The sequence below is a fragment of the Salvelinus namaycush genome, chromosome 40, assembly GCF_016432855.1.
Source record: "Salvelinus namaycush isolate Seneca chromosome 40, SaNama_1.0, whole genome shotgun sequence".
In the NCBI taxonomy this organism is placed as follows: Eukaryota; Metazoa; Chordata; class Actinopteri; order Salmoniformes; family Salmonidae; genus Salvelinus; species Salvelinus namaycush.
The window spans coordinates 8,473,508-8,498,093 of NC_052346.1; the positions used below are offsets into that span (position 1 = coordinate 8,473,508).

At 45.4% G+C, this 24,586-nt stretch overlaps 2 protein-coding genes across 2 annotated transcripts in view; both read left to right on the forward strand.

The window, feature by feature from the left end:
- The first annotated feature begins 230 nt into the window (after positions 1-230).
- dph3 (diphthamide biosynthesis 3) lies at positions 231-1,175 on the forward strand. The gene is made up of 3 exons (XM_038979806.1): positions 231-425; positions 510-584; positions 781-1,175. Exons 1-3 carry the CDS (start codon positions 318-320, stop codon positions 853-855), a joined length of 258 nt encoding a protein of 85 aa, XP_038835734.1. The 5' UTR covers positions 231-317; the 3' UTR covers positions 856-1,175.
- Positions 1,176-2,618: 1,443 nt separating this feature from the next.
- Positions 2,619-24,586, forward strand: part of LOC120033750 (cytoplasmic protein NCK2-like) — a 60,014-nt gene continuing 38,046 nt past the window's right edge. Inside the window, exon 1 of the mRNA XM_038980204.1 lies at positions 2,619-2,784. The gene's annotated coding sequence lies outside the window, so the exon portion shown is untranslated. The remainder of the gene's footprint in view (positions 2,785-24,586) is intronic.

Sequence of the window (24,586 nt, forward strand, 5' to 3'; positions counted from 1 at the left end):
AACATTTAATTTGATCCATTTTAGAGTAAGGCTGTAACGTAACAAAATGTGAAAAAGTCAAGGGGTCTGAATACTTTCCGAACACACTGTAATAGTATAACCATCTGTAATTGCGAAGGTGTAAATGACCATGCCAACAATACTGTCCTCAGTTGAGGATTCACGACTCTATCTTACCCCCTGATGGTCATATTTGGCTTTTAATGACGACTTGATGTGCGACTGCGCAGAGGTCATTCGTCACACTTTCGCTTAACAGAGTAATGTCGTCAACTAGTTAGCTAGCTGGGTACGAATTAAATAATTTTACTCTAATAATGTCGGTCTATCACGACGAAGTTGAGATCGAGGACTTTGAATATGACGAGGATGAAGAGACATACTATTTTCCCTGCCCATGTGGCGACAGATTTGCCATAACCAAAGTAAGTACAGCGTGAGAAGATCCCCTGCGAGCCACGTCGTGCCAACTAGCCTGTGACGGTTGTATTTAATCTCTCTACTTGCAGGAGGATTTGGAAAATGGTGAAGAAGTAGCGACGTGTCCGAGCTGCTCGCTCATTGTTAAAGTAATCTACGACAAGGTTGGTGTTTAGATAGCCTTGGTGTCTCATGTTCTGATCGAGTCAACGAGACTAAACGAGAATTACGAGGCCTCGCGAGTCTAGTGTATTGATAGCCCCACCCTACTAGCTACTTGTCATTTAATATATTTTTGCTCTTTCTCTGATATTGTAACTATTGTGTTCATGATGCCTAATCTATTTCTCTATTAACCAGGAGGAATTTATGTCTGGGGAGATAATCGAAGCACCAACTACAGAGAGCAGATTGGAACTGGCTCAGTCGTCCTGACAGAGATGACACACCTCTTCAGTTTCTCATCTCCCATCAGTAAAAGTGGACCCTGTTGCATTTGTATGTGCTCCCACACAACACAAAGACACATTATGAACGATATGCTTCACTGGTGAGGTCTGGGATGGAGAATTCTCAGCATTCATTCACATGTTCCTGGCATTGATTTTGCAGAGTTACATAAAGGACCCAAACTACTACCATTTGCACAACGTATTTAAATAAATCCTTTATTCTTTTAAGTCTTTCACTCCCTTTTTTATAAACATGTTATGCATTTTTGTTGATTACTCAAGATTAAATCTGGATGAAGTGAATACTGCTTTTTTTTCTCTTCTTGTTAACTGCTTGTAGTTTTTCTGTTTGAACAGCAGGGGGGGCAGATGTTCAAGGAAAAACACAGGCCTACTTACTGTACACTGTACAGGGAATAAATAGAGTGCCGGTGGAAAAAATGGGTGTATAGACTTCTCTCTATTCTAACCTACAGATACTATCCTTGGGATTTCTGAGATTGTTTCAATTTAAAAGGAATGAGCTGGGGTAAGAAATACGGTGGAAACTCTTTATCCCATGCTTAGGCCAATCTTACATTGGAGAGCACTACACATAACAGTGTAGTGCTCTGCCATTAGTAATGCCATGTTTTAAAACAAAGGGATTTGGTTTCGGTGGTTATATGCGAGCCAGTGATCTTCTTGACCTTTACATTTTAATCTATGAGTCATACGAGAAACATGAATTATTCATATTGACTGTTCATTATGATGTGTATGTTATGGATGGACAAGTTGCTGAATTACAATTCCCTATTTACCTACCCTTCTCTCCCCCTCATGGATAAAAAAAATGCATTGGATCGGCGTAAGCTGGGTCTAGCATGCAAGTTCTCACCATACTTCTCTTACACCAGTCCATTCCTTTAAATCCAGGAAGAGTACAGAATAGTCCCTCAGCCAATACAATAAAATGACTCATTCCAAAGACCCACATAACCATATATTACAATATTGACTGATACTGTGTCAGCGTAGCTACTGTTTCACACAACCAGCTCTCCTTATTGGCTCCTTCGCAGCAGGGCCTGACCTGTCAGAGAGAGGAGAGGCGTGTTCCAAATGGCACCCTATTCCCTATATAGAGCCCTATAGGCTCTAGTCAAAAGTAGTGCTCTGTTTAGGGAATAGAGTGCCATTTGGGACAAATCCAGGGAGAGAACATGATGGTGTCCTTCACATGATATTGAAGGCCCTGCCTGTCTATTTATCCAATATCCAGTTAGCTCTGTGGCTGATGCTGTGGCGAGGGAGGAAGCTGAGCGGGAGTCAATACGTCTAACTGCATCTCCCATCAGGGGGGCCACAGCAGCGGCAGACAGGCATTAACAAACACGCCAGCACTCAGTCAAAGGAACCTCACAGAGCAGGTCACTGCTGAGGGAGAGAGAGAGTTAGAGCACTGAGCAATAGCATTCATGATGTGGGGATGTTTGTGTGGTGTGTGGATGGCATTATGTACAGTTACTCCCTCACATCTGGAGGAAAATAGTCATTATTCATGTGATGATAATCGTTTGTGTGAAGTGTGATAATCAGTCACAAAGAGTCATGAATTGCTCTGTTGAGAGGGATATACATTATACAAGACAATGCAAATGTGATGTAATGTATGTACAATAATTGTGTTGTGCTCTGTGCTCCCTACCCACTGCTTTTGGCAGGCGTGACGTCACATTTCAAGGCAGTTGGTTGAGCTGGAGGTAGAGGAGGAGACGAGCAACCCAGCGAGTTGAGAAAAAAAGGAAAAAAAGATAACCAAGCGTATTGGTTTTTAAACGTCAACTTTTAGACCTCGAAAGTGAATATCGAAGACTACTTTTGCAAATTCCTGACCTGATAATCAGATTCAACTGGAGAAACCACCAAGGTAAGAACACAACGAAACGCTGACGAACTGAGCGCAAAGTTATGGTTGCTTGCTTGACGGGAGGTGCGGTTGGTAATAACTGGCATTTGTGGATTTTGGTTAATGACACCATTACGAGCGGATTCAGATTGTTCTTTTTTAGATAATAAGATACAACAGTCAGAATAAGGCTCGTGGATTCGGCGCCGAGAAAGTAGAATAGTATTGTTGTGTTTGTCCATGCGGTTTTCTATCTCCTCCGTGGCTTTGTCAATGGCAGTACAATACAATAGCCCAGTGCCGCTTGGTAGGCTACGACAGAGATGGGTGTTTGCGCTTTTGCAAATATTCTTTGCAACATTGTATTAGTTATGTTTCAAACTTTAACATTATATCTCTTGAATAATCACTCCGCTTCGATTTTCATTCGTGGTACATTTGTTTACATACTGTAGTTAGACGGTCTTGGTGAGCAACATGTAGGCCTTTTTGCAATAAGCGTTGTTTTTTAAAATTCGCTGTAAAACGTGCTCATACATGCCCCGTGTAGTTGTTGAACTACAAACCCAATATATAAAATATAATACATTCTGCCTATGCGTTTCTGTTGTTTTATTGTGAGGTGATGGTTTTTGATGGCTATGATAAGGTGTGGTGAACCTGTTTTTGCTCAACTGTAACAACATGAAAAACTGTGGCGATGAAGAAGATACAGCCATTATTCTCTCTATGTCAGAGGGTGTTGGCTTGCTAGCCCAAAAGGTGTATGCAAGATGGGACTCAAACCTTTTCGTGCAATGAACACCTTCAGATCTTAGGCCTACATTTTCTTTGGCCACACCTAAACCACTGGAGGCTCCTCAGAGGAGGAAGGGGAGGACCATCATCCTCCAGTGAATTTCATTAAAATAGTAAAATATTGAAAGTTATCCTTTTTAGATAAAACTATAAATATAGTCACGTCACCAAATAATTGATTAAACACACTGTTTTGCAATGAATGTCTACAGTAGCCTCTGGGGCGGCAGGTGGCCTAGTGGTGGACTAGTAACCGGAAGGTTGCAAGATTGAATCCCTGTGCTGACAAGGTAAAAATCTGTCATTCTGCCCCTGAACAAACCCACTGTTTCTAGGCCGTCATTGAAAATAAGAATTTGTTCTTAACTGACTTGCCTAGTGAAATATATATATTTTTAAAACAACTCTGTAGGATAGCACCATGGTGTAGCTGGAGGACAGCTAGCTTCCGTCCTCCTCTGGGTACATTGACTTCAATACAAAACCTAGGCGGCTCATTCTCACCCGCTTCCATAGACTTACACGATAATTATGACAACTTACGGAGGATGTCCTCCAACCTATCATGTTGTCCACCCAATCAAAGGATCAGAGAATGAAAGCATAAGCTACAGCTATCTAGCACTTCAGTGCATAAAATGTGAACAGTTTTGAACAAAGTAATTTGTTCAAAAATGAAGGAAAGCTATATTTTGTATTTTTTTTCTCACTTTCACTTACTTAGCTAAAAAATGCAACTAGCTAGCTAGTTTAGGCAACTCCAGTCCTTGTGGGCCTGATTGGTGTCAAACTTTTTCTCTATCCCTAGCAAACACAGCTGATTAATCAAATTGCGTTCTAAAATGAAGATCATGATTAGGTGATTATTGGAGTAAGGTGTGTTAGCTGGGGCCAAACTGACAACAATCAGGCCCTCGAGGACTGGAATTGCCCACCCCTGGCCTACTCAAACACCCAGATAAAACAGAGGGATACTATGTTAGCTAGCTGGCTATGACTATCCAACAGATAATCATTGCCAAGTCACGGTAAGCTTTTGGTTTTACAAATGTATTACTGAACTGCTTACTGACTGTACACTGTAACGTTACTTCATGATTGTAGCGGGTTTGCTAACATGTTATTTCTATTATGTATCTTGACTATGATGTTACTTTAGCTAATATGGTGACAACGATGTAGGCTGTGTGTAGCGGTTATGATATGGTTTGGCTTGTAAAGGTTTTTTCGTCTGGTCACATACAGCTGATGTGTTCTGCATTGAAGTCCACAAGCGAAGGGAAAAGGTGAGAGGAGGAGAGCCCATAGATGAGAAGGAATATAACGTGGCTGCTATGAAAGTGAACTGTGTTTACGTGTGATCAGGGGTGTATTCATTCTGACGATTCTGTTGAAAAAACGTTTCTTAAATGGAATGAAACGGGGATAAACATACCTGAATTTGTCCAATAGAAACTCTTGTTTGCAACTGTTGGACTAATGATTACACCCTAGATCAGCTAGATGCAGGCAAGAGTGTGCAAGGCAGTGTTGAATGTGTCACTGTCTGTCCATGTGTCACTGTCACCTCATCTTTCTTTCAAACTGTGTGCTCCACCGCTGACCTAAACATAACAATTTTTGGGGGGCACAACCATGTCACCACAAAGGAGTGACAAACACACAGTTTGTCCTCCTGACCCGCATTTAGGAAGCACTAACCTATACTAACCTCGTTGTCTGTTCAGTCAGTCTTGACCTTAACTAGCTCTGTATAGGAGACTTAATTTGCACCACTATGGCTGCATTTGTACAAGCTGCCCAGTTCTGATATTTTCTTCTTACCCTTTTTCTAATTGGTCTTTTGACCAGTCACATAAGATCTTTTTCAGAGCTGATCTGATTGGTCAAAAGGCTAAGTGGAAAAACATATCAGAATAGGGCTCCCTGTGTAAACGCAGCCAAGCAATCTTCTGCACCTGTGCTAGAGATACCAGAAATTCACTCTCTCAGTTCTTCTCACTGCACATTATTTCCTCTACCTGCGCAGGACTAACTTAGAGAATAGTAATATCCTTCACAGACATACTATTTTCATCTGTCTGCTACAATGGATAATTGAAATCCAATAAGTCATGAATTAGTTATGTACCACATAGGGTGGTGCAAAATGTCGCTGGTAACATCATTTGACTCTCATATGCATTCCAACGGTTCTGCTTCAGTTCTCACACTGCTATTAAAAGCAAATCAAAATAGCAGTCTAAACTATAAATAGAGGGAATGAGTCTTTGGATGTAGACTGACTAGTTGTTGAATGACATGCATTGGCATCCAGACCTATGAATGTAGGCTAGAGGAATGGTGAAATGATTATGGTTAAACTTGGTCATAGTATTTTTAAACATAAATAATGATATGACTCTTAGATGGATACTTTGGAATTTTGGAAATGGGGCCCTTTATGTACTTCCCCAGAGTCAATCATTTTTGTCTTTGTGTGTGGTTTGAAGGAATTTGCTAGCTAGTGCTAGTGCTAGCACACTTGCTAACTAGTGCTAGCACACTTGCTAACTAGTGCTAGCACACTTGCTAACTATTGCTAGCACACTTGCTAACTAGTGCTAGCACACTTGCTAACTATTGCTAGCACACTTGCTAACTATTGCTAGCACACTTGCTAACTAGTGCTAGCACCATTGCTAACTATGCTAGCACAATTGCTAACTAGTGGAAAATACCCATAGACTTCCAGTCATTGTGCTAATGCTAGTTAGCAATAGCTCGCGACACTACGTCTAACTTCCTTCATACTGGACACAGAGACATATAAATTATATCAACGAGTTCATCGGACTCTGGGGAAGTAGATTGTGAAAATCCCGAATTATCCCTTTAAACTGTGAAAAGGAAATCTGGGAATGAATTTAACCTGTGTAGTACTGTAGAGTCATGTGTTTCTACTGTATCCCAAAGTGAACCTGCATGGCCAAAAATAATATCCAAGCTCCAGGTTTGAAATGTCTATCTGCAGAGCATTTAATTGCCTGTAAAACGCCTCCTCTCGAATGACGTTAGCTGCCTCTTGACTGTGATATTAGCACACAGTCTAGTTAAGTGTTCAGCTAGTTCACAATGTGTCAACTTAACAGGCTACAGCAGACACATGTTTCACAAAATGGACTGGTTCCAACTCCCAAGAGCAATATTGTTAGAACTTCATTAGCTACATAGTTGTAGCAAAGCAATTACACTCAACTGGCTTGCACATTTTGTGTAGTGCAAAGTCCATGACCAATCCAAGCCAGCTCACAGCACAATCAGGCAGGCCATTATCGATAAGAAGGTCTCCCTCTACTCTGCTTTATTTCCCCAACAGTTGGGTGAAGCAGAACGAGAAGGAGAGGGATGTTGATGGATGTCTGGAATAAGTCTTTTTTTTTATTAGAGGTCGACGTGGAAAAAGTAGCCTTTTAATATTTAATCGCTGTGCAGTGAGTCATCGATGCCATGAACAAGGATGAGTTTGGGTAATGGTACTTGAAAGTATTGGAGGAAACTTTGACTTTCCTTTTACATGAGGTAAATGTTATCCAGCACATAAAGCAAACTCCTGTGCCAGCGGTTACTGAGACAGAGCTGTAACATAACCTTAATGCTCAGGGTCTGCACTATATAGGGAATAGGGTGCCATTTGAGATGCAGCCAGTGAATCCAAGAAAACCTCGGGCTGAGCCACATCCTGGTCAGTATGACCCAGAACTAACCCAATGGTAGTCTAGATTATGCACAGGGCATTTGATTACCCTAGTGCACTCAAACATGGTTTCTTTCGTCACATGAAAGATTATCCCAATAGCATGCTGTAACCTCTGAACATGAGGAGGCATGGGCAGGGGAGGCACAAAGATCCGCTCTGTTTGGTAGTGAGGGCTGACGCACTTCCCGGACCCTCACGTTGGGAGCATATGTCTAGCCGATTTGGATGCAGAACTGCTAGTGCCCCTGGCAGTAGTAGGATACTTCTGTGTGGCCCCACTTGCTCTATCTTTTCTCCATCGCAAAGGGGTTCATTTACGTGGCTTGCAGTATAACACTAGTTACCGGACCTTATGTCACTTCGCCTGGTCTTTATATTGTATTTCCTTCCTCTCTCTCCACTTGTCCTTCACCTTGGAGAATGTAGTGTGGTAATATTTGATATGTGTGCATAGGCTATATTGTGTATATACCTCACATGCAATTAATCTATTAAAACGTATATCTGACTCCGTAAAGATTATTTAGCAATATGCAAGGTGCTATGTAGACCATGTGGAGGTATTATGCCTTTCTAAGTGTATTTCATTACTTTGTAAAAATGAACAATACATTATACAGGGCATGAAGCTTAAGTTACAAAGCATTACAAGGTACTTTTTTTAGGCATGATCAGAGGGAGAATCTCACCACAGCAGGTCAGGAACAAAAAAGAGAACGAGACAATGAATCCAAGACCTTTTATAACATCTGTGTTGGTTGGATTCAAAATCTGAGTTGTTGACAAATAGCATTACTGTAAAGTTAATCCCCAATGAGATATCAGACCTACACGATGTAATACCAACAGAACCTCAGCTTCTCAGAGGTGTGACAATGGGAGTTGGTGAGATCAACACAGAGGAGGCTGAATTCCTGAGAAGATGATAATAGCTTTTGCAGAGAATGTTAATAAGAAGAGTCACTGCGGGGGCTGCCCTACAACAATATTCTTTAGCACTTCTTACTAGAGGAAGGAGTTCAACTTCCTGTATCTCTCTACTATCTTTCAGAACACCATATGAACCAGTCTTTGATTCTGTCTGTGGGAACTTGGTAGTGCGCTAACTTTTAGGGTAGCTGTAAAACATGACCCTAGTTGGCGAGGAGCAGTGTTGCTAATTTGTTATGAGGATACTTTACCGAGTGAGTTTTTAACCCAGTTCCAGTAGCCAGGAATATTTCCAGTATCGGGGCTAGAGTTGGTGTCTCGCCTCTCGAGTGAAGGTGCTATTTGAGCATTCTCCATTTTGGAGTTGAAGCGGGCAAGCATAGACAGTGCATGTGGTGGTGTACGTGAATACAACTGGGTTTGAAACACAGGCCTAAAGCCTTGGGATGCTTGTGATCTTGAGGGCTGCTTGGCGGAAGAGAACATTGTGTTGGGGAAGAAATCCTCACCACTGCTGCTGTTTCTTATCGTGGGAAAGGGTCCTATCGGGGAGTTTCTGCTTGTAGACAGGTAACAAAAAGGCAGACGTTGGATTTACTTGGCTTCTGGTCAAAGCCAGCCAGGAAATCCACGGGCTGTAGTGCGTAGGCAGACCAAAGGGCTGTCAGGGGGAGGCCACTTTTTGGATTGTGAAGGCGTCTGTAGCTTAAATATGATAGCCTAATTGCAGTGTGTGTGTGTGTGTGTGTGTGTGTGTGTGTGTGTGTGTGTGTGTGTGTACGCGTTTTCATCTGCATCTGTCTTCAGCCCTGTTAAGCCTGAAGACAGACAGTGTTCCTCCACCCCAGAGCTCTGAGATTGGTAGTCATTACCGAACTCTGACACATCACGGTACCTCTGCTTCATGCGCCGGCTACATAATGATGTCGTTCCCGCGTCCCACAGGGCCACACCGTTGCGTGATCAGTTTTGCCAAGACGGAGACTCATCCAGAGAGGAAAAACAGAACAGGAGAGGGAACCGTTCAACATACAAGAAATGGTTGTTCCTTTTTCAAGGGGAGCAGATTCCAAGAGAAAAGGGGAATCTACAACATTGACTCTCCAGTGAATCAGAGTCAAAGTGAAAGAGGATGTTATGTAGCCTAACAGCGTAGACTAGTGTGTATGACTAAGTAAGTAAGCCGTATGCAGATAATATATACACACCCCATGCAGTTTCCAGTTTGTACGCTTCTTTGTGTTGACCTAGACTAGAGCAGGCCTCACAACAGGCTGGATGACAGTGAGATTACTCTACCGTGGTAATGTGAACTGCAACAGGAGCACAGTATAATGCAGAGACATTTTTCTGTTGTGTTGAGTGTGCATGTCAGAGTGGTTCTGTCAGAGTAGGAATTTTACACTCCGAGGTCAAAGAGCAATTCTATCAGTGAAGCAGAGCCTGGTGTCACCAGATCATAATCATTGTCACAGAACACCTTTGTCTCTTGTGACTCTGGCTGTCGATGCTAAATGGGACAAAGTGAAACCGGGAGGGAGGGAGGGGGAGAGAGAGATTGAGAGGGAGAAAGGCGAAGGGAGAGAGGGAGAAACAGCCCCTGTAGATATGTCTTGTCTAACAAATTCTGACAGTTACCCAAAATTTGGCACATTTGGCAATTGATCTCATTAAGATGTGCTGACCTCAGAAGCATTATTCCTTAATTGGTCTGAGCTAATAAAATATTTTCACCGGAAGATGGCTCATGGGTAGGTTACAATGTCTCTGGGAACCTTGTTGCTAGTTTGCACTGTTTCCTCTACTTTCATGTGGTGGTGGAAATGTCAGTTGTGTTTTAATAAGAAGTAATTTGAAAATTCTCCATCTGTTCTATCTTCCACCGGTATGTTTGTGAAATGGATGATTTTCCCATCTGTGATTCTCTGAGACATACGGCATCTGCTTCTGTTCTGTCTCTAGGCGAATAGTAATGGCTCTTCCGACTCCACCAATGTGAGATATTTGAATATTTCATGAGTATGTCTTTTTACCTGCTTTGTCCCACTTTTCCTCTGGAATATAGATTTCACAGTTTCTCACTGTCTCTGTTTTCTAAGCACTTCAGCTCAGAATGACAGATTTTAACACCATTTTGGAGGTGGTTGCTATCACAACAGTCTCAGGATGTGCCGTGGATGCCAGATTTCCACAACAATCACTTCACTTCAAATCTCAACATCTTAGTTCGTACCTGGAAGAGTGACTAGAGTTTTTCAGAAATTGGGGCCAAGACGAATTCCCCAACATCTATTTTGTTACCTCACGTAAGTCAGGGTTTGAAACATGCACATTTCAATCACGGGAGAGATCAATGAGAACCTGAAGATGCCTGTCAGAGTCAGACGGCCACAGTCTCTGCTAACCCAGTATACTGATAACAGAGATGCTTCGAGCTCCAGTTCCAAGTTCATTTGATGAAGACTAGAGAGGAACAGGGGCTTTAACTCCAAACTGACCGCTGTGTACAGTCAAATGAGGGATTCCTCTTCTTCCAGGAAACGTCAGGCAGGTCCTGGTCATCACCAAAACAACCTCTGTCCAGCCGAGGCATCCACAGCTTCCTGCTATGATGGCGAATTGCACAGATTCATGTGGACTTTCATAATGTCTTTTAGAACAAGCCCTTTTGGAGCTTGTTTTAGGCTAACTGCTGTGGAGATGGGATGTTACATTCCACTGCTGTGTCATTTTGAATGAGCTTAAAGGATCTGAAAAGCATAATCTTGCTAGCTACCCCTCATAGCAGCCGCCAATTCAAGTTGAGGCTAATACACTAATAGCACACATCGTAATTACTTTTATCGCCACTTAAAAGCCCTTTTGCTCAAAGTTATTCAGAGATTTTGCAGTCATTGACCGCGGCCCCAACAAGTAGAATAGGACCACCCTTACATTTGACATTTTAATAAGCTAGCAGACGATTTACAGAAGCAATTAGGGTTAAGTGCCTTGCTCAAGGGCATATTTTTTTTTTTTTTACCTAGTCGGCTCTGGGATTCAAACCAGCAATCTTTCGATTACTGGCTCAATGCTCTTCTGAAGTTTGAACCAAGGGGATGGCAAATTCACTTTTCAGATGCAGCACCTGACAGCACACACTACTTTTAGATGATTGTTTTGTGACTATGGACAAAGAAAAATACTTTGCAGCAGGCTTGTCATAGATTAGAATAGGCCTACGTCGTGACCTGCGCCTGACCTCATGAACTATCCATTCAATCATGATGAGTTGTAACGTTCGTCTTGTGGTGATTGAACGGACCAAGGCGCAGCGGGTGATGAATACATACTGAATTTATTAAACAGACGAAACACTGACAAAACACTAGAACAAACTACAAAACAATAAACGAAGGCAACAGACCTGAAACAAACAAACTTACATATAGACGAAGAACGCACGAACAGGAACAGACTACCTAAAATGAACGAACAAACGAAACAGTCCCATGTGGTATACACAGACACAGGAACAATCACCCACAAACAAACAGTGAGAACAACCTACCTTAATATGGCTCTCAATCAGAGGAAACGACACACACCTGCCTCTAATTGAGAACCATACCAGGCAAACCATTAACCCAACATAGAAAACACATAACATAGACTACCCACCCCAACTCACGCCCTGACCAATTAAACACATACAAAACAACAGAAAACAGGTCAGGAACGTGACAGAACCCCCCCCTCAAGGTGCGAACTCCGGGCGCACCCCTAAAACTCAAGGGGAGGGTCTGGGTGGGCATCTGTCCGCGGTGGCGGCTCCGGCGGTGGACGAGGACACCACTCCACCACTGTCTTTGTCCCCCTCCTTAGCGTCCTTTGAGTGGCGACCCTCGCCCCCGACCATGGTCCAGGAACCTTCACCAACGCCCCTCTAAAATAGAGGAGACAACTCAGGACAGAGAGGTAGCGCAGGACAAAGAGGTAGCTCAGGACAGAGGGACAACTCAGGACGAATGGCAGCTCCGGACTGAATGGCAGCTCCGGACTGAATGGCAGCTCCGGACTGAATGGCAGCTCCGGACTGAGTGGCAGCTCCGGACTGGGTGGCAGCTCCGGACTGGGTGGCAGCTCCGGACTGGGTGGCAGCTCCGGACTGGGTGGCAGCTCCGGACTGGGTGGCAGCTCCGGACTGGGTGGCAGCTCATGACTGAATGGCAGCTCATGACTGAATGGCAGCTCATGACTGAATGGCAGCTCATGACTGTAGGGCAGCTCATGACTGTAGGGCAGCTCATGACTGTAGGGCAGCTCATGACTGGAGGGCAGCTCATGACTGGAGGGCAGCTCATGACTGGAGGGCAGCTCATGACTGGAGGGCAGCTCATGACTGGAGGGCAGCTCATGACTGGAGGGCAGCTCATGACTATAGGGCAGCTCATGACTGTAGGGCAGCTCTGGCAGCTCCTGACTGGCTGGCGGCTCTGGCAGCTCCTGACTGGCTGGCGGCTCCGGCAGCTCCTGACTGGCTGGCGTCTCTGGCAGCTCCTGACTGGCTGGCGTCTCTGGCAGCTCCTGACTGGCTGGCGTCTCTGGCGGCTCCTGACTGGCTGGCGTCTCTGGCGGCTCCTGACTGGCTGGCGTCTCTGGCGGCTCCTGACTGGCTGGCGTCTCTGGCGGCTCCTGACTGGCTGGCGTCTCTGGCGGCTCCTGACTGGCTGGCGTCTCTGGCGGCTCCTGACTGGCTGGCGTCTCTGGCGGCTCCTGACTGGCTGGCGTCTCTGGCGGCTCCTGACTGGCTGGCGTCTCTGGCGGCTCCTGACTGGCTGGCGGCTCTGGCGGCTCCTGACTGGCTGGCGGCTCTGGCGGCTCCTGACTGGCTGGCGGCTCTGGCGGCTCCTGACTGGCTGGCGGCTCTGGCGGCTCCTGACTGACGGACGGCTCTAGCGGCTCCTGACTGACGGACGGCTCTAATGGCTCGGGACAGACGGGCGGCTCTAATGGCTCGTGGCAGACGGATGACTCAGATGGCGCTGGGCAGACAGATGGCTCAGACGGCGCTGGGCAGACGGATGGCTCAGATGGCGCTGGGCAGACGGATGGCTCAGACGGCGCTGGGCAGGCGGATGGCTCAGACGGCGCTGGGCAGGCAGGCAGCTCAGACGGCGCTGGACAGACGAGCAGTGCAGGCGGCGTTGAGCAGACGAGCAGTGCAGGCAGTTCAGACGGCACTGGGCAGGCAGGCAGCTCTGACCCGCTGAGGCGCACAGTAGGCCTGGTGCGTGGTGCCGGAACTGGTGGTACCGGACTGGAGACACGCACCTCAAGGCTAGTGCGGGGAGCAGGAACAGGGCACACTGGACTCTCGATGCGCACTATAGGCCTGGTGCGTGGTACCGGCACTGGTGGTACCGGGCTGAGGGCACGCACCTCAGGGCGAGTGCGGGGAGAAGGAACAGTGCGTACAGGGCTCTGAGGACGCACAGGAGGCTTGGTGCGTGGTGCCGGAACTGGAGGCACTGGGCTGGAGACACGCACCACAGGGAGAGTGCGTGGAGGAGGAACAGGGCTCTGGAGACGCACTGGAAGCCTGGTGCGTGGTGTAGGCACTGGTGGTACTGGGCTGGGGCCACGCACCATAAGGCGAGTGCGGGGTGCTGGAACTGGAGGTACTGGGCTGGGGCGGGAAGGTGGCGCCGGATATACCGGACCGTGCAGGCGTACTGGCTCCCTTGAGCACTGAGCCTGCCCAACCTTACCTGGTTGAATGCTCCCCGTAGCCCGTCCAGTGCGGGGAGGTGGAATAACCCGCACTGGGCTGTGTTGGCGAACCGGGGACACCATGCGTAAGGCTGGTGCCATGTACACCGGCCCGAGGAGACGTACTGGAGGCCAGATATGTAGAGCCGGCTTCATGGCACTTGGCTCAATGCTCAATCTAGCCCGGCTAGTGCGGGGAGGTGGAATAACCCGCACCGGGCTATGAACACGTACAGGAGACACCATGCACTCTACTGCGTAACACGGTGTCTGCCCGTACTCTCGCTCTCCACGGTAAGCATGGGAAGTGGGCGCAGGTTTCCTACCTGCCCTCGCCACACTACCCTTTAGCCCCCCCCCAAGAAATTTTTGGGTGAGCCTCTCGGGCTTCCAGCCGCTCTGCCTTGCTAGCGCCTCATAATGCCGCCTCTCCGCTTTAGATGCCTCCAGCTCCGCTTTTGGGCGGCGACACTCCTCTGGCTCTGCCCAGGGTCCTTCTCCGTCCAGAATCTCCTCCCATGTCCATTCCTCCTTGAACCACTGCTGCTGTCGCTGTTGCCCGTTAACCCGCTGCTTGATCCGGGTTTGGTGGGTGATTCTGTAACGTTCGTCTTGTGGTGATTGAATGGACCAAGGCGCAGCGGGTGATGAATACATACTGAATTTATTAAACAGACGAAACACTGACAAAACACTAGAACAAACTACAAAACAATAAACGAAGGCAACAGACCTGAAACAAACGAACTTACATATAGACGAAGAACGCACGAACAGGAACAGACTACCTAAAATGAACGAACAAACGAAACAGTGGTATACACAGGAACAATCACCCACAAACAAACAGTGAGAACAACCTACCTTAATATGGCTCTCAATCAGAGGAAACGACACACACCTGCCTCTAATTGAGAACCATACCAGGCAAACCATTAACCCAACATAGAAAACACATAACATAGACTACCCACCCCAACTCACGCCCTGACCAATTAAACACATACAAAACAACAGAAAACAGGTCAGGAACGTGACATGAGTCATGAGTCTGACCTTTACCGGAATTTCAGAATGCCTCATGGAACTGGTTATCCAGTGTTGAGCAGATGGGATGCTTGCTGTGAAAATTAAACTGGGGACATTGTTCTGTAGGTATGTTACCTGATGGCTCTAATAGCCTACTGTGCTCATGACACTAATACCCTGACTACACATGACGCGAGCGTTGCAAAATAAATTTAGGAATCTATGTTATTCAAAGATTGCACCCACAATGCTTGCGCGCGCCAATGAGCGTCTCCGTTGCCAAGGGCCTAAATAGAAGTCATTCCTATTTCTGACGCAGATCGCGCTGAAAGTTCTGCCTCTCCCATCTCCTCATTGGGATATAGAAGCAGGTACCCACGTGCCATCTCCTCATTGGTTATACCCACGTGGGTGATTGAAAGAAATGATCGAAATGATCGAATTGATCGAAATGTTTTGCCGGTTGTTGTGGTAACACTATGAAAGTGTAGATGGCAATCACCATATAAGTTCAAAGATGAAAAAGCCTGGAAGGAGGAGAGATGACTAGAAACGATTCGGTTGGCCGGTTTATGTGTGGATTAATTGTCAGAGTAGAGGACCTTGTGCATTTCAGGTAAAATAACAACTCAATGTTTATATCCCAGGACAAATTAGCTAGCAACAGCAAGCTAGCTAAATAGAACAAATTAGCTAGCAAGTGCAAGCTAACTAGCTAAATTGCCATACATGTTTAATGCTTTTCGACCTGTCCCCAAGTGAATGTCATTGGCTCAGAGTTTGTTTTGATATTTTAACCTGCGTGTCGTGATCGCGTTTGGTCTAGGGGGACAAAATACATTTATGCACGATAGCGCCAGATGGCGCACGCGCGCAGCCGGTTTGGGTTCTGTGTAACAGTGTGATAGAACAATACAATACAACTGTGTTATTTTGGCCATGGAAGAAGCTAAATCAGACAGACATCAAGATTACATTTTGGTCTACTGTTGGAGGCTATAACTAAATACTTAGTTATGTTTCTGTTTGTGTGCCACCATGCCTCACTGTCAACAGAGGCAGCAGGGTAGGGTGAGGCAGAGCCTGCCTCTGAGTCTAACTGTGGAGTTATCATTCCCTCTAGAACGTTCTATAGCTGTCTCTCTCTCTCTCTCCCTTTCCCTCTCTCTCCTCTTACCCTCTTTCCCTGTCTCTCTCTCACTCTCCACTCTATCTATCCACTCTCTCCACTCAAACCTCCATTCCGAGCAGCTCTTTCCCAACAGAAGCATGTTACAGTGCTATTTTTACCAGCTAGCAGGGAGGGATACGGCACCAGCCGTGGACAGGCTGAACAGGAGTCGAGACCACATTTGAACTGGGAAGTGGTTCCGAAAGGTTGGTTATGTAAAAAAAAAGAAAAGAAGAATTATTGGTAAGGATTGGTTTATGTAAGAGAGCTTGCTGCTGTTGACGGGTCAATGTGTCTTTTCTCACTGGTTTCTAAGAAGGGCAGGCTCTTCAATTCAGAAGGGCAGGATCTTGCTCCCTTGCACTTTCTGGGCAGGCCTTGAGTTGTTTTGTCCGCTTTGCTGTTCCGTCTCCATGTTCTTCTTTTCATAGAATAAAGATGGGTTTTCTTTGAATGAGGCTACTTTCTCTGCTCTTTGTATCTGCTTCCTGCAAACCCTTTCCTCCGCCAGACAGTGAGTGCAAAGAAACATTGTTTCTGAATATCAGGCCCAGACTCTCTCCTCGCTACTGAATGAGAGCCTTGGGGTGAACCAGACTGTTGCAGTGTTCTGTCTCTCTCTCTCTCCTCACTGGGGAAATAAGACGCGTTATACATCCAATAAGACTAAAAGTATGTGCTCCAACAGTAGACGTGAACATTGTCACACTGCCTAAAGGTCCTTCTAAAGCTCTCAGTATGCAGACCACGGTCTGGAGCCAGAGACTTCAGTGGAAATCCAATTTGAGGGAAGTGGAGACTGAAGGGGCAGTTTAGGGCATTTAGGATGACGAGGTGAAGTGAAGGGTGTAGCTGAGACTAGGGTTGCACATTTTGGGGAATATTCAGTGGTGGAAACTTTCCGTGGGATTTAACGGGAATATATGGGAATTAACTGAAATATATGCAAATTAATATTAATACCATTTAAATGTAGATTTTTTTTGCATTGGATATAGTCACCATATCATATGGAGACAGAAACATAAACCTTTTACCTTATCATAAGTAGACATAATTGAAAATGATTAAATCCTTCCAATTGAAATAAAAAAAACAATTTAGTTATGAATTTAACTTTAAATAAATGAGTTGACTCTTCACATGGGATGATTTCACTCAACAACAAAAGAAAGGGAATATTGAATGATCCCTAATGATCCATCGCATCTCCCAAAAACGTTTTCAACAAACATCTGTAAAACGATAGTCTAGAAACTAAAGATTTGGTTGTCTTCCTCTCAGGCGCCCATGTCTTCTCCCTGGACCTCCTCAATGTCCACCTCTTGAACATCAGACTCTGAGGCCTCATCTTCACTGTCACTTTCCAACCTTGTTGAGGATGGCTCGTTGTCAGGCTCAAAAAGCCTCAAATTTGCCTGGATGGCCACCAATTTTTCAACACTTGTATTGGTCAGCCTGTTGCGTGCTTTGGTGTGTGTGTTCCCAAAAAAGGACCGGTTGCGCTCTGAGGCGGCGGATGTTGGTGGGATTTGGAAGATGATGGAGGCAACAGGGGAAAGAGCCTCAGATCCACAAAGACTCTTCCACCAGGTGGCTGATGAGATATGTTGGCACGACTGCCATATTGCATCTCCATCCCAAAGCCCTTGCTTGGAAGTGTACTTCACCAGACTGCAGACTGTGATATGGCCATTTCTTGGAGACTCCTTCCCCCCAGGAGACTATCAAACATGATGACAACACCACCCCAAAGGGTGTTGCCAGGCAGCTTCAATGTGGTGCTCTTATTCTTCTCACTTTGCTTGGTGAGGTAGATTGCTGCTATAACTTCACCCTTCACATACCTAACTATTTCCTTGGCTCTCTTGTAGATTGTATCCATTGTTTTCAGTGCCATGATGTCCTTGGGGAGCAGAAGCAATGCATGAGCAGCATAGCTAATGTGTGTGATGTGAGGGTAGGACTCCTCCACTTTAAACCAAGCAGTCTTTATGTTCACAGCATTGTCTGTCACCAGTGCAAATACCTTCTGTGGTTCAAGGTCATTGATGACTGCCTTTAGCTCATTTGCAATGTGGAGACCGGTGTATCTGTGCTCTTGTAGAATACTGGTTGAGGGGTGGAGATGATGTAGTTAATTATTCCTTGCCCACAAATATTCGACCACCCATCAGAGATGATTGCAATACAGTCTGCTTTCTCTATGATTTGCTTGACCTTCACTTGAACTCTGTTGAACTCTGCATCCAGCAAATGAGTAGATAAAGCATGTCTGGTTGGAGGAGTGTATGCTGGGCGAAGAACATTCAGAAATCTCTTCCAATACACTTTGCCTGTGAGCATCAGAGGTGAACCAGTTGCATACACTGCTCGAGCAAGACATTCATCAGCATTTCTCTGACTACGTTCCTCCATTGAGTCAAAAAAACTTCTGATTCCAGGAGGACCATGAGCTGTTGCTATCGATAAGGTGTCTGATTCATCATTTTCACCTCGAATAGAAGTAGAGGGACTTTTGTCAGAGGTTGCTTGTTGTGAGCGCTGAGGGAACTTTATGCACTTGGCCAGATGATTCTGCATCTTTGTTGCATTCTTCACATATGATTTGGCACACTATTTGCAAATGTACACATCTTTTCCTTCTACATTAGCTGCAGTGAAATGTCTCCACACATCAGATAGTGCCCGTGGCATTTTCCTGTAAAGATTAGGAAAAAAAGAAGTTAACATTTAAAAAAAAATCCAATTCCATGTACAGATAAATAGTTAAGCAGTTAGATTAAACATCTCCTTTGTAAGATAAATGTTTTAAAATGAAACCTGTATGGAAACAGGTAAATTACCAATCCTCAGTTAGCAGGCTCAAGGAAGCTAAAACCCACATTGTAGCAAAAACTAACTAGCAGAAATGGTTAAACAAGTTAGAAATGATATAAACACACTTTGCCATAAGTTACTATTTACTAGTTAATAAAAAAATCAAATATGTCATATAAAATATATTCACCCAACCCAGTATTGTAATCAAAATTTACCAGATAGCATGTCGTCCTTAGCTCAGACAGTGTAGTAGTGTGGGCTCAATAGCATCTCATTAGTGTGCAAGATCTTGAAAATCAGCTGTACATGTGATGGAAGAGTGCACTGTACATGTGATGGAAGAATGCACTGTGCATGCAGAGGGTTGCATTTTCATTGAATTGGGGATAGTTTAACCAAAATATGCCACAAGACCTAGAATTGTCTTATGTGTATCAAACAAATAAGGTTCACTGTTATAAGCTAACTTTTTTTGATGAATTTAAGCAAAATTCCCAAAGTTCACGGGCTTATCTTCCCATGGAAAACTTCCGGAAGAATTCAGGAAATTTCCCGGAAATTTCCGACCCCTTTGCAACCCTTGCTGAGACAGAGGGGGTAGTCAGACATTTTGACATGCACCTGCCTTAATTGCTCTCATAATCTCTTGTGGACAGACTACGTGAACATAAATGGTACCGTAGATCTGTCACGATACAACCGGATGTGTGAGGTTACGAGCAGCATTACTTCCGGTGCTTTGGACAAATCACGATTTCGAAGGCGAATTCTGAAAGGGGAGGGGACATTTGGCCAATAGACTTGCAAAGAGAGACGGTGGAGCTCTTCCTTCCGGTTCCGATCCTCGTTCTATCTCTTCTTTTTAACATGTATGGACCCAGTCATGACACAGGAAGTACAGGTTCCCAGGCCTCTTCCGTTAACCGTATGGTTTAGTTAGCATGTTAATATGATATTAATATGCACTTCCAGGTGTCTTTGCTGCTCCAATAGCCAGTGACAAGAGAGAGGCCTAGGGAGCCTGTACTTCCTGTATCGTGACTATAATATGGGAGATAGAGGGACATTTCTTGGCCCCTGAGGCTCCCTAAGGCACAGTCTCCAGCTGTTGTGGTAACCTTTGACCCCACCTCCTTCCTGTTTAGGTCATGGATCTCTTCCCTCCCATTCCCTCCAGACAGCTTATCTGATGTGATAGGCCTGTTCAGTCATGCTATCATGCATACTTCATCTCCGTGTTTGAGCGGTAGCCGATGTCATCAGTTCTTGTCTGTTGGAAAGAGCCGTTCTGTGAACATGATGGATCCCACAACATTCCATTTCTGGTGGCTTCGCTATCTCATCATCGCTCTCTGCTAGACCAGTTGAGGAAGCTGGAGATCACATGAGAGAGAGAGAGAGACCCAGTCTAAATATGGACTATGTGTCGATTGAATGTGGTCTCATTTGAAACCCTCAGCTCTCCAGCCTGCTTGGCAGAGACCGATAACGGAGATTAGCATAAAGACTGGTTTTATTCTCTCTTTAACGCAGCAGGCAGCTAGCTAGTCCACGGGATGGGTTCACTCTGAGGTGTGGGTGTCATCAGGCCCCTCTGAGCAAATCAAGTGGAACGCAATTACCGTGTGCATCCTCGCTCTGATAAGGCTTTTAAAAGCTTTCTCTCTTTCCCTCGCTCTTGTCTTTTTTCTCTTGCGCTCTCTCCCTCTCTCCTTCCGTCTCTCTCTCTCACCCATCCGTCATTCATCCATGTTGTTGCACATCCAACAGAATTACCAAGGATTCATTGTTTCATGTCTTTTAGTTAGGGAGCCTGTCACCCTTGACTGTGTAACTGGCAACACTGAAAGGCCCAGTGGATGCCTGTGGTTCTGGTTGTCTTACTGCTCTAGCGGGGCTTGACGATCAGTCAGCAGTTAAGTCACGATATGCTTCATCTGATCTAGGGCCTATGTCTGGAGCAAGTTGTGCATAGCAGGGATATTTGCCTGCGCCAAAATATCCAAGCGGGCCGGCAAAAGGATGGCCGAAGATGACGACATTCCTTGCTCACACCGTGTGTGCGTAGGAGTGTGAGCGTGCGCGTGTGAGTCAGTCCACCGTTAGTGTGGCATTGAGCTCCGCCGTCTATTTCAGAATTCAGGGGAATAGTCCGTCTCCCACCTGTGACCGTGCTGTGTTGTCAGAGAGCCTAGTAGGATGATTAGACCTAGATGGTAAGTTGGCAGTCACACAGACACACACACTCGTCCCTCACCCACTGTGGGCCAAGGGCAGATCAACAGATGTAGCTGGACCAGCTCCCCTCCCCTCTCTCTCTGTGCCGTGACTCTTCCTGCGCTCTAGTTTACCCTTTAATACAGATGTACAAACCAGACCGTCACTGTGTGGGTACAGTGAGGGCCACGATGTGTATATACTCCTAGCACTGACTCCCACTCAGCAACAGTAGCAGCAGCTCCCTGGTCCATACTGACTACTGAAGGAGCCTAAATCACTAGCACTATGCTAATGCAAATATTGTCCTCTTTGACTAACAATCAATGACCGTGTGATCTCTTTGATGAAAACTCCTTATTTCGCTTAAGATTGGATACTACAAAACCCCTGAATGTATTAGGCTATGCTTAAAATATCAAAAATGAAAATAGAAAGATAAAAATCTGAGTAATTGGAATGGATTATCTTGAGTTTAATTTACTTTTATAAGCTGAGAGCAACTGTTTAACTGTTGAGAATTCCCCTGGCCCTGTCAGCCAGTAGGCTAATTTAATTATCACTGTTTACGTTCCTCTCTGTAATAAGTAGCAACGTGTGTTAGTTGTGTGTCCTCCGGCTTGTATATCACTTAATTCTGCTCCCTTTGTCAGGCTGCCTCTTCTGCCTCCAATTATCTGTACTCTCTCTCTATTCTCTCTCTCGGTTTTTGGAACATTCCACATCAACCTGGACCTATTGTTCAACTAGTGAGGAGAAACATTGGGAAATACATGTATATTGTGCGGGGTTGTGTGATGATGTGTGATGTTGTGACGTGTGATATTGAGCAGTGAGATGTTAGCTTGAGGGGACAAACATCATTGTAAATTCTTACAGAACAGAATGTTACACCTGTGACTTGTCTTGCTAACAACACAGAGTAAGACTACCTCTTCATCTCCCCATAACCTCCCTATGTGGCTCTGGGGCAACAGTGGGACACTAGTCATATTAGGAACACAGAGCAAACTGACAGACAGAAACCGAGTCACAAGTTTGTAGTGTTTAGCCTTGTGTAGCCTATTTTCTTGGATTAAAATGATATCTCACACAGGCTACTTTTTGTCAAGAATCTGGCTATTCCAAGTTGCAGGCAACAAATGGGCTCGTATTCACTTGGACGACACAACCTCTTCCAGAACAGACATTGTGTGTGGGAGAGTGTTAGAACGAGGCCGAGAAAAGAAAGACAGAGAGGGAAAAATGACAAACGTGTCATTTAAAAGAAATCCAAAATGACATCCTTAGCCAGGATAAACATGGCTCACTCTCTGGGGCAGAATCTGCAGTAATTGAAAAGGAAGGAGGAGGTAATGATGAATCTGAGAGGGGGCAGAGCAGAGGCCTATATTTTGAGTTGTATCCTTTAATGAGATTGGGGAATGAACCTGGTAGTTCAGAAAAACCTCTCTTTCTCCTATATTAAGTAATGAGAAGAGTAATGCTGGAATGTTCTCTTACATTTTTTTATATAACCCTTATTTAACTAGGTAGGTCAGTTAAGAACAAATTCTTATTTACAATGACGGCCTACCCCGGCTCAAACCGAACAACGCTGGGCCAATTGTGCGCCGCCTTATGGGACTCCCAATCCCGGTCGGATGTGATTCAGCCTGGATTCGAACCTGTAGTCACACCTCTTGCACTGAGATGCAGTGCCTTAGACCTCTGCGCCACTCGGGAGCCCCATTCTACAGGTGTAGAAAGACTGTGTGTGTCTTCTCTGTCTGTCTGTTTCTGCATAGTAGTTGGATTGCAAGATTAAACCAATGAATACCAATTAACAATCAGCAATTTCTCAAATGGAGCTAATAGCATAATAGCATTCTAATGAGATTCAGATCTGTTGCAGAATCACAAGATAAGGAGAGAACAGTTAGAATTGGCCTAGCTTCTGGGAACAGTTAGAATTGGCCTAGCTTCTGGGAACAGTTAGAATTGGCCTAGCTTCTGGGAACAGTTAGAATTGGCCTAGCTTCTGGGAACAGTTAGAATTGGCCTAGCTTCTGGGAACAGTTAGAATTGGCCTAGCTTCTGGGAACAGTTAGGATTGGCCTAGCTTCTGGGAACAGTTAGGATTGGCCAGCTTCTGGGAACAGTTACGATTGGCCTAGCTTCTGGGAACAGTTAGAATTGGCCTAGCTTCTGGGAACAGTTACGATTGGCCTAGCTTCTGGGAACAGTTACGATTGGCCTAGCTTCTGGGAACAGTTACGATTGGCCTAGCTTCTGGGAACAGTTACGATTGGCCTAGCTTCTGGGAACAGTTAGAATTGGCCTAGCTTCTGGGAACAGTTAGAATTGGCCTAGCTTCTGGGAACAGTTAGAATTGGCCTAGCTTCTGGGAACAGTTAGAATTGGCCTAGCTTCTGGGAACAGTTAGAATTGGCCTAGCTTCTGGGAACAGTTAGAATTGGCCTAGCTTCTGGGAACAGTTACGATTGGCCCAGCTTCTGGGAACAGTTACGATTGGCCCAGCTTCTGGGAATAGTTAGAATTGGCCCAGCTTCTGGGAACAGTTACGATTGGCCTAGCTTCTGGGAACAGTTACGATTGGCCTAGCTTCTGGGAACAGTTAGAATTGGCCTAGCTTCTGGGAACAGTTAGAATTGGCCTAGCTTCTGGGAACAGTTAGAATTGGCCTAGCTTCTGGGAACAGTTACGATTGGCCTAGCTTCTGGGAATAGTTAGAATTGGCCCAGCTTCTGGGAACAGTTACGATTGGCCCAGCTTCTGGGAACAGTTACGATTGGCCTAGCTTCTGGGAACAGTTACGATTGGCCTAGCTTCTGGGAACAGTTACGATTGGCCTAGCTTCTGGGAACAGTTAGAATTGGCCTAGCTTCTGGGAACAGTTAGAATTGGCCTAGCTTCTGGGAACAGTTAGAATTGGCCTAGCTTCTGGGAACAGTTACGATTGGCCTAGCTTCTGGGAACAGTTAGAATTGGCCTAGCTTCTGGGAACAGTTACGATTGGCCTAGCTTCTGGGAACAGTTACGATTGGCCTAGCTTCTGGGAACAGTTACGATTGGCCTAGCTTCTGGGAACAGTTACGATTGGCCTAGCTTCTGGGAACAGTTAGAATTGGCCTAGCTTCTGGGAACAGTTAGAATTGGCCTAGCTTCTGGGAACAGTTAGAATTGGCCTAGCTTCTGGGAACAGTTAGAATTGGCCTAGCTTCTGGGAACAGTTAGAATTGGCCTAGCTTCTGGGAACAGTTAGAATTGGCCTAGCTTCTGGGAACAGTTACGATTGGCCCAGCTTCTGGGAACAGTTACGATTGGCCCAGCTTCTGGGAATAGTTAGAATTGGCCCAGCTTCT